Consider the following 11,658-nt stretch of genomic DNA (forward strand, 5'->3'; position numbering starts at 1 on the left):
GGGGGCGTGATATACATATATATATATATATATATATATATGTTGAAGAATGCTATCAAAAGGTAACCCTAAACTCCATAATTAAGCATCCATCCACAATATATTGTAGTGAAGTTAAAGCATCGCTTGACAAAAATGTATATATATTTTGCGGCCAACCATATATATATCTGTGACAAATGTGTGTACGTCTGTCGGCAACCAATTTCCTTATCAAAGGATTCACCTACACGACAAGAACCATGCATATTGCAATTTGCATATGGAGTACTAATGACAAGATATCATACACACAACCAAAATTCATTATTAAAGGATTTACATGTACCACATTACAATACAGCCATTGCTTATAATTTCACCGTGTTCTGAAACTGATTGCTTTGCCAGTATCGATCCGGATGAACAAGATAGGTTAAATGGATCCGCCGTGGCCGGATCACATTTTCAGACCATTTTAACAAATTAATTGCATGATCTGTTTAGTTCTGCGTAGTAGATGATGTTATACGTATCTACGTACATCAACTGCCATAATATATAAGTGGTCAGCCAATACGATCCAAAAGCATGATCGTTTTAGGGTTACTTAATTAGGATTTCCTCTGTAAGGTATAGGTATTACCTCTAAGGGGACAGATTTCCGAAGTGTTATCCCCATCCTTTCAGCCATGTCCATATTCTCCGGCATGAGTCCGTCCGGTAAAACCCAATCAAAGGAGTGTAAGAGCGATCCTAGGGCTAGAGGAAGCACCTTTGAGACTAGAGGCACAGCAGGACACATCCGACGCCCAGAACCAAATGGTATGAACTCAAAGTGGTGCCCCTTATAATCAACCATGTTAGGCTCCAAGAACCTCTCTGGCTTGAATATCAAAGGGTCTTCCCAAGTTTTGGAGTCACGACCAATTGCCCAAACATTGACTAGGATTTGGGTGTCTTTTGGAATGTGGCGCCCTAGCATTTCGCAGGAATCCATGGCCATGTGTGGGACTAAGAAAGGAAGAGGTGGGTGAAGCCTCAGAGTCTCTTTGATGACTGCTTTGAGGTAGGGGAGGTTTTCAATGTCTCTCTCTTCAAGCTTCTTGCCAGAACTTATGGTGCTCCTTAGCTCCGTCTGAACTTTCTTTAGGGTTTTCGGATTGTTAAGTAGCTCCGCCATCGCCCACTCCAGAGTGCTTGTAGTAGTGTCAGTCCCCGCCGTGAACATTTCCTGAAATATAATACGTACAATATGATGACTAGATAGTTAACAGACACTACTGATAATTGACCTACAAGCTATTGTTTGTATATATACTTCAACTGCTACATACCATCTGAATTGCATGATTAGTTAAATATGATAAAATTGAGAATAATTACAACTTTTTTTTTAAGGGAAATGAGTCAAGCTCTGGTAATATTTAATGAGGTTTGCACTGTCAAGTTAAGGATCCAATGAGGTTTGCACCGTCAAGTTAGGGAATGTGTACCCCTTAATACAATTAATTGATTAATTAAAACTTTTGTTAGTACCTTTGATTGAGTAATGTGAGCAACTGTATTTTTTAATCATTCACACTTACATAAGACGTATTAAAACGTACAGAAAATTATATGGTGAGAAATTCAAGGAGTAGATTGCTTACAAAGACGATCACATTGATGGTTCTCGGAGAAGTGAACCTATATGCTTCTTCATCGAGGCCATCACCCTGCGAGTCGTACTGCAAGAGCACATCTAAGAAGTCCTTAGTCTTCTCTGTGTCAACACCAGATCCATCACTGTTCATGCTTTCCATTCTTTCCTTGATGAACTCACCGGCAATTTCAAACGCTCTCTCGACATGATATTGGGTATTCTTCCTGATGCCTTGCGGGTCAAACCAGCGCAGAACTGGAAAGAAATCTGCCATATTAGGCTTCCCGGCCATCTCCATAACGTTACCTGCATGGTAAAAGAACCCGGCCCCTCTCTCCGATTTTGGGTCCAAAAGATCCTTGGAGAACATAAGGTTACCAATTAGATTAAAAGCCATCAAGAAAAAGAACCTGCCCACATCAATGCTCTTAACATTGACGCCATTATCGGATTTGTCACTAGTACTAGCATCCTCTATAAACTGCACCATGCGATCGATGCATCTGCCACGAACACCACGCATAGCGTCGAGGCGGCTCGAGACGAAGAACTCGGTGTTGCATAGCCGCCTCAGCATGCGCCAGTGTGAGCCATATTGCGCCGTGATCAGCGAACCCTCATTACCATAATCACCTACAGTTCCATCGTAAATGAGTGCCTAAGTTGATATACAAAAAAACTCAGATACTCTCTTAAAAAAGATTTACCTTTCATGGCCTCGTATATTTTTCGACCAGCTAACACCACATCATGGTTCTTAAACATTTCACGAGCGACATTACTGGATGAAATCACCACGGTGGTCATTGAACCTAGCCACAAGGTCATGATAGGACCGTGCTTGCGGGCTAATATGGCAAATGACTCATGGGGCGGTGCCCAGCCTAGCTGAAAAATATTTCCAACCACTGGCCACCATCTTGGTCCTGGTGGGAGCTGCCTTAGTTTCCCAGAACGATGCCGTCGGAGTTTTGTTGCTGATACCCACGCCGTCCATGATAGTAACACCCCTATGATCAAACCCACCATCTTGTAGCTCTCCATATTTGGTATGTCCAGTTTCTTGTGTATCATTCAAACAAGTAGTGTTGTAATATATATAGAGACAAATCATAGCAAACTCTTAGCACAGGATAATCTAAACTATTTAATCTAGACACTTCTATATGATATCTATACTTTTAAGAAACTCTCAGTTTTACAATCTACACCAATTCTTCTTAATTGTAGTTAAATATTTTATTAAAAGACAAAACACATGTTACTAAAACAAAACTTAACTTACTAAAAGATGAAATTAAAAGTGTGGATTGTAAATTTTGGAGTACAAATTTTAATTTCCTACTATTATAGTTAAATAATGTGAATCATATGATTGTATGACTCAAAGTTTTAAGATTGAAAGAGTAGAATTGCTCCAAAAAAAATAGAGATAGTTAAAGAGCATTATGCTCACTTAAGCGACATTTTCAAGAGACTATGAGCCACAAGTGCATAACCAACAATTTATAGTTTACATACATATGCTTTCAAACTTTTTTTTTTCTAATGGAAAGAATTTTATTAAAATGAACTCATGTCATAATGGCAACTTAACTCCATTACATTAAACAATTTACTCACTTATTGTAAGCCTAGCAGATGATTAAACTAGATATAATACAAGATACCATGGAAAACATAAAACTGGAGCCAAGACGCGTATAATTGCAGTACTCCAAGTTTCACGTAAACCATCCAGATGCAGCAGCTAGCTCGCACAGTCTGCCATACTATCCATACCGTAACACTTACTACATTTTGTTCATGCCTTTTGGGTCAGGGCTTAGGGGTGTGTTAGAACATATCAAGCACACTCAAAACATCCTCTCTTGTTTTGATACCTGTTTGGGTGCTTTGTTTCGGGATTCAATCAGACAACCCCTTTTTTTCTTGGGTTTCAGCAGAGATACTGGCTTTGTGATCAAGCTACCATCAGGACCTTGAATAAGACCCAATGTACTAGGTGGGAACTGAATATTTGCTCTAGATTTTTTCCTCAAGGCAGTGGCAGATATTACACCACCAGTTTGCACTAAAGGAGGAGACCGAGGACGCTTAACAGCTTCAATGTTGTTGTTGCTAGCAGCAACCAGCTTTTCCACCTTCAAAGTTGATTCAACCAGGACAGTCTTACCTGAAACATTCAAATTCACACTGAAAATCAGCAACTTAGTAGATTTCCCATTAGACTCATTTGAAAAATGTTTCCCCCAAAGGCACTACTTCCACTTGAACTTTTTTTGGTACTACGTTATATTAGTTTCCAGCAACATACGTAACCTTCTTTATCAAAACAAATTAAAGACACATAAAATTATGTTAACTAAATATATTTCAACTTTCTTAAACTTTACGATTTCTAATATTTTAATGTATGATGTTTTGATTTCGTTACCTTTGTCCTGGATTTTTATTTTTTAATTTAAATTTTATCAAACAAATTACCTAATTCATTTGTCCTTTTAACTCCTAAACACTCTCAAGTAGGGAACGAAGCTGGATTAGGTGAGTGGATTTCAGGACCATCTGTACCATGTGTGCCATATGGTTGATATAATATAATATATATCTCTACATTTGTTGTCTACCATAATATCACATCGATCAAATCCATAGAATTCCTTACAGATTTCGTTTGGTGTGACTCATGTCTTGTAATTAGGATTATGTATGTGTATTATTAAGTATAATATGTACCTCATATATATACAGACACACACACACACTTAATAATGAGCTTAATTGGTAGGGGTTGTAGGACAATATGGGTTTGGTCCCCTCTCTTTGATTAAATGGTCATTGCCTCTTAGCAGTAGAGTGAAACTTAGCACTATTTTCTGACCGCAACATAGTATAAAAGCTGTATTATTAGATATTGAGATACATAATCATGTTTAATATATAGTATGTGTATGTTACCGTTGTTACAAAGCGAATAGAGTTGTCTTAGAGCAGTACTCTTTGCTAGTTCGTGATTCTCAATATTATTTCGATACTTCTTTTAGATGTTTATTGTGATCAAGGGTTAAGGCTCTATGTCCCCTCTTTGTATTTAACAGTTTCATCAATGAAGTCTTGAGGTTATCCCTCTTTTGACTTGGTATCAGAACGAGTCTTTCTAGTTGCGTCTCTAATCTGTCATGGGCTGAGTTTGGGTTCTATCTGTTGGAATTAGAAAACTTTCTTATTGGTTTGTCACTAGGGGTCTGATGGAGGTTGGACTTGGTTTGTCTTGTCCTAAATATTCGGACATGCCCAAAATGTTGCTTTAATTTTTATTTTATCGGCATTGATCCTGGAACTTTAATCCGACGTGAAATTGATAAAGGAAATACAATGACTGGGGAGTTAATCGTATCATCAATCGAGCTAGTTTATTGTTATTATTTTTTCTGGTAGTACTTGAATTCACCTAATCTTGGCGTATGCAATTACCTTTGCTTTTGGTGAAGATTCAAATACAATATTAAGATTATAAATGAGGCTCTTAGCAACTGCTTAGCTCATTCATCACTTTATTTGGCGAGTGAGTATATAATACTAGATTCGATATCATTGTACTTGCATTGCTTTATAAAAAAGATTTCAAATATCACTAATTATTCATGATTCATCATTTGGTGTTATCTGTGTTGAGCTTGGGTTATTTGTCCTTTGTTTAAATCATTTCAGATATATATTTTTACAAATATTGTCGGGTATTTCGGTTGTTGCTGTCTGGAAATAATTTGGCTGCTTTTGATAATTTGTTTAGTGTCTGAACTCTAGGTTGAGGCTCATTGATTTGTAATATCAATTTCCGGATAACTCTAGCTTGACATGGTGACGTAGTTGATATATTTATAGAATAAATTGGAATGGAAAACAATCATGAATTGAAGACAAATGGAAAGAAAGAATAAATTAATTGGTATCGATTTCAAAATGTTGATTTCTAAACTCATCTCCCTCAATTCGTGCACTTTCACCTAAAATCATTCTGATTTCTTTTATGTGTTTAGTACACGCATGAGTTTGATTACCATGTAATCATTTAATTTCATTTCAAGCAAGTAAAAACTGGAATTTAATGATTCACTCCGCCTAAAAGAAATATCAAACACAAAGTTGGAGTACGCGCTTGAGAGAAAAAAAAATGTTTTCTCACTGTTCAGCTGAGAGCCCATTCATCGTCGTTGTACGGGTCTTGTCTTCCTCGTGTGGGACTGAGATGAAGCCAAGCGTTTCGATCGACCTTCTTGACAGGGAAGATTACAACGACGGGGTGTGAGGTGAGGAATGAGAGATATTGTGATGGCTGTCGAGCATGGTGGTATGGTGTTGCTGTCTTGGCAAGTCGATCGACGACTGGGCTTTGTCTGATCCCGAAAGGAGGGGTCTCCAGTCCTGTTTGGTTGTGGTGGCGGTTCCAGGTTAGAACAACATGTCCGGTCTAGAGACGAGTTTGATATGTGTCTGGTTTGCTTTGGATTTGACTTGGCACGGTCGTGGTGCGTTTTGGCGTGAGAATGAGGGCATAACGTGGGTGGGTGGTGGCGGTCCGACGTATCGAGAAGAACGGGGCTCTGGTGATCATGGCTTTGTTGGCGGCTGGGGTTTCTCCCATTTCTTTGAGCCCAAGCCCTCTTCTTTGGCCCGTCCTGGGCTAGTTTTTAATTTTGTTTATGCTAGTTGTTTAGTTTTTTGTCACTTCTGGTGTGTAATAAGACTATGTAGGTATCTTGTAGAGTTAGTAGGGCTTCGTGCCAGTGCTATTGTATGTTCTCAATGTGCCTTACCTGGTTTAAATAGGCGTCAAATTTCTTATTTTCTTAAATGGTCGCTACTGCCTCAATGTTAAGGTGAAGCCAACTGTCGCTAGATTTATCATTCAGAGACAACATAGTGAGAAAGCTCTGAGTATGGTAATCATGCTAAGTTGTTATCATGTTATATATCGAGTTATCTTTATATTATGTCACCGTTGTAAAGCAAATAAAGTCACTAGTATTACGCTCTTTGCTAGGTGCTTTGTGTTTTGTTGAATACAACTGTTTGGTAAAGACACAAAATATTATATTAATTTTGTAGGTATTCTTTAGATGTTTATTGCAAGGGTTTATGCTCAATGTTCCTTATATTTAACAGTTTCATAACTTTCATTAGTTCAGACCTGAAGGTGGTCGTACCATCCTTTTATTTGAAATTTACACTCTCTCAATTATAATTCATACTCTATCTTTTTTATATTTTTAATAACAAAATTCTCAAATTTAAGTTACTATATGAAGAGTGGATCATAAAAGAGAAATTTTATTCACACATACCAAATTTCTTGATACACACCCTTATTTTTTGGAATATTTTTTAATACAATTATACCTCTTTATAAAGATGAACAAAAAGAAAATTAAACAAACTGTTATAAACTAAGAATGAGATAGAGAGAAAAGAGAAGAACAAAATGTAGGAGGAGGAAGAAGTGTCACTTTCATTTTCATTAGGCTCCTTTATATAGGAGTATGATTTACATATTAAAGACATAACTAATGAGTATTTACAAGGACATCCACATATATTATAATATTTACAACACTCCCTCTTGGATGTCCATTAATAATCTGATGTTTGACGCGCTTAGTGTTGTCTCGTTAAAAACCTTGCTAGGTAATAAAAACCCTGTGGGAAAAACAACCCTGGTCGAAAGAGAAAAAGAGTGCAACGCGCATATGTTCTAGGTAGCATACTTCTGGATGCTCCCCCTGATGAGATTCTCCCCCTGATTGTTGTAAGCTTCATGTACAGTAAATAGAAGTTTGATTTGTCTATCACTGAAGTGAGATCTTGTTCGTTTTGCATACAAAGGCTCATCACAAGATTTTCATACCTGCAGAGTGAAGACAATACCAACAGAGCTATACAATTTAATAGGTCTTACCTCATGTTATAATGTTAGAAACAACTTCACATGTTCAGATTCATACATTATGTAATAACTAAGCAGTAGAAGCTAATTAACACATTACTATGTATGGTTCAAAACCATTGGAAGATTAACATGGCATATCTAGCCACTCTTATCAATATCTTCGTTTATTGATTGATACATCTCGTATATGCTCTTCAAGAGCTTTAAGCAATTCATAACTTCGCGAAAGTTAGAATATGTAGCAACATAATCCGAATTCGGTTTTGTAGTCCAATCATAATACTCATTGAGGCAATTTTGATCACGTTAACTATAACATAATGAATATATATGAGCTAACTTTAGACTATCGATTGCATGAGTTAACTTTAGTTTAATAGCCCAACATAACTAGATATGCTCGCCTTCAGGCCTCCCCCTCATGGCTTTCTTCTTAGGTTCCAACCTAAGACATGCACATGCCACTAATGGGAGTTGTGTTTACATGTATAAAGCACATTACGTTATTTCTCTTAAGCGATAAAGAATCTCATATTCAGACTCTCTCAAGTATTCATGGATCGATTTACGTTTGAATCATTCATGTACTTGGATCATTTAAGGATTTGATATGCGATACGCTTATGATGACGCTGTACTTTGGGGTTTTGCTTTTAGCAAAGTCTTTTAAGATCTTTATAATATACGATGACAACTGTCGTAAGTCTCTTGTCAATAACTATATGTAACACTGTGCTTACATAAAATTGTCACGTATAAGGAAAGATATTTGTAATCCCCATGTGTCTTGTAGACATTGTGCCATATATAGTGATTTATTTTCACTGTGATTAATACACTTTTGAATCATGTAGGGTTAAAGGTCTAATTATCTCATCACGTTTCATATATTCAGTTCATTGGAATTGCCTCTATCCAATTTGGCCAATAATATGCATTGTCGACATTCATAATGAAACGTGGTATTGCATCATACAGTCCTTAACGGTCTTTGGTAGCTACCAAATGTAAATTTTCATCGATGATCATCATTCATAGATCTCACACATTCTTATATGCATGCATTAGCTATTATAAGCTTATTAATATTGGGTACCCATGCCACTTCTGGGCCAAATATTGTCACTTTTACGACAAACATCTCTCATAGATGAATTATATCTAGCGAATGTGGATCTACATTCATAATATCATAAAACATTATAGGACATGTATAATCTTCCATTTTCAAGAACTTAAAACTTTAGACCTGGTGGATACATTTCACTCCAAATTCACGCTGTTATTCAAATGACAGTAGTCTTTTCTCTCCCCCTAACGGCAGGAACACTGTCTTATTTTGACCATGCATAAAAATGCGTTTAAATGTATATCACTTCCTTTCGAGTGAAGATGTCCATTGGTTGGTGGCAAACCCAAACCAAGTTTAAGGTCAAAAAATATTAAATTCATGAGTATCAACCATATTGATGTATAATTGTATCACCAAGATATCATCCTCTGATGGTGTACTTTTAACCTTTGTATATGTAATATTGTAGCCGACATATTAGGAACTCGGACATTTTTAATGACATTCTCGTTAGGAGAACCATGTCACTTAGATTCTCATTCTTCTCACAAATCAAACGGGGGCAAGATTATTTTTGTTAATATATATGGTTGGTCTCAGAGATTTTACCCAAGTAAATCTTCTTCCGCTAGCATATAATTTTGTCATCAATAGTTTTTATTAAGTCACTAGCTGTGATATTCCTCAAGCTCAAAATGAGACAATAGGTAAATATTCCACAAAAATTCATGTTGTTTTTCAGGAACAATCTTTCTCCCTTTCATAACAAGAGAAGTGTCTCATTAAAGTGATAAACCAACAAAAAATATGCAGCAAATAAACAATTTGCTATGAGTAGCGTTAGCTAGTAGGCATCAAAAGTTGTTACTGATTTCAAATAACACTGTAGGTAAAATATGATGTAACTAGTCATACCAAAATAATTAATTTGATTCAATGAACTTCTGGTTCATGACATTATGTGTCTCACTATATTGTAGAATTTAACACACGTAATAGGCGACATAGCGAGATAATGTCTATTTTGGATCTCGCTCGCTTTACAATTTTGTGCTTGAGTTGCCAACCCAAAATTAGTCTCACTATGGGGAGTTATGTTTGCAACACATCTTCTCCCCTCCTTCGGGCGATGTGGGATCTCAATACATATTCTAGAACCATATTGAAGCCACTTCTTGTAAAGAGGGGATATTATGTGCTCTTCCGGAGCCATCAATCATATGTGTAATCGAATCTTCAAGTTCAAATTTATAATGTTAGAACTTCAAGTACTCAGATTTCATATGTTGAACTTTCAGTTCAAATAAATTTGGTGCCGGAAACTTCAGGTTCCAGATAACTGAACTGAAACTTCAAGTTCACTAATTTAATTTACATACTCAGCTTCAGGCTTGAGCTTTTAATTTACACGTTATCTGGAATTCTTATGTTCTATAATTCAGTAATTTGAACTTCTGGTTCAAAAACATGACATTTGAAATTCATATGTTCGTGCTATAAAGTTGCTGGCCCGTATGAGTAACAATAAAATTTAGAAGAGAAAAATAATTAACAAACTCTAAATTGGTAAGGAACAAGGATAAGTAAAATGTGAAAATGAAAACTTATAGTTCTAGTGGTGAAGAAGTAGAAGAACTTCTGGTCTAGTTACCTTCACGAATATGATAATCTTGTTTCTCTCCTCTAATTTCACAATCACATTGTATCAAAATAAATTGGAGCTTCATGCTCTCATATAATTGTGGATCACAAGAAAACCATATTGTATAGCTCTAAGGAGCTTCTGGTCCTTGTTGATTACATAAGTTTTGAGAAACTTCATTTCAATAATTTGACAATATCACTTTCAAAGAACTTCAGGCCCTCATATAGTTTGATCAAGAAACTCCAGGTTTCGATCAATTTTAATTACAAAACCGAATAAGGTTAAGAAAAATAAAACATACTTGAATTTCATAATCTCATACCATGATATTGTTTCTTCAATATATGTGGGCCAAATTAGTCATATTCTCATGACATGCACAATGAGTGTATTTGCAATGGGTACATGCAGAGCTTAAATAGCTACGTGTTTCCTCCAATTCTCATAAATATGCATAAGGACCATCTTTCAATAAGATGAGTGATCGGGAAAAAACTGCCGGTAGTCAAATTTCTAGCAAAAGCATCTTGCCAATGGTCAGATACTCTGGACAACATCATAAAAGATGCAACCGGTAGAGGAAAGACAACAATATATGTGCCCTTTTTCTATCAGAACCTCTAATCTTTCCACTCAAGTATAAAGCGAGGAAGTCTCAGCCTACAAAGGACCGAGAAACATGGTCACGGGAGAACACCTCTTATGTCCTTCATTTATGTCCATGGTGTTACTATGATACCCTACATCTCCCCACTTATCATATTACTCGTGAGGAACTTCAGGCCCTCTATAGTTAGACAAAGAGGCTTCAGGTCTCAATTATGAAGTTCATTGTAATTCTCTCGGAATTCATAAAATACTCGTGAGGAACTTTAGGCCCTCTGTAGTTGGACAAAGAGGCTTCAGGTCTCAATTATGGAGTTCATTGTAATTCTCTCGGAATTCATAAAATACTCGTGAGGAACTTCAGGCCCTCTGTAGTTGGATAAAGAGACTTCAGGTCTCAATTATGGAGTTCACTGTAATTCTCTCGAAATTCATAAAACGAAGAATATCGTGAATGAATAGATTAAATTCATGCAAATAATGAAATGGGAAAATACATACCTTAGTCCCTTTAATAAATCTGATATTATGGAAACAATAAGTTTCATGAAAGACTAATACCACAACAAAGAGGCTATAAAAAACTAATTACTAGACCTGAATTGATAAAACAATAAATAGAAGTTATCAATGGTCATAAAATTCCAAAACTACTACTTATTATGGAAACATCCATCCAGGCTAGGTAATGAAACTAATAAAATGTAATTAATATACATATAATTCAAAACCTAAGAATGATGATGTTTTGGGCTGTTAAT

General features: G+C 36.2%; 1 protein-coding gene across 1 annotated transcript; it reads right to left on the reverse strand.

The window, feature by feature from the left end:
• Nucleotides 1-345: 345 nt before the first annotated feature.
• Nucleotides 346-2,687, reverse strand: LOC101311298 (cytochrome P450 76A2-like). The gene is made up of 4 exons (XM_004302996.1): nt 2,332-2,687; nt 1,632-2,257; nt 626-1,213; nt 346-528 (listed from the first exon to the last, which is right to left on the reverse strand). Exons 1-4 carry the CDS (start codon nt 2,666-2,668, stop codon nt 466-468), a joined length of 1,614 nt encoding a protein of 537 aa, XP_004303044.1. The 5' UTR covers nt 2,669-2,687; the 3' UTR covers nt 346-465.
• Nucleotides 2,688-11,658: the final 8,971 nt, after the last annotated feature.

This window comes from Fragaria vesca, linkage group LG6 (assembly GCF_000184155.1).
Source record: "Fragaria vesca subsp. vesca linkage group LG6, FraVesHawaii_1.0, whole genome shotgun sequence".
NCBI classification, from domain to species: Eukaryota; Viridiplantae; Streptophyta; class Magnoliopsida; order Rosales; family Rosaceae; genus Fragaria; species Fragaria vesca.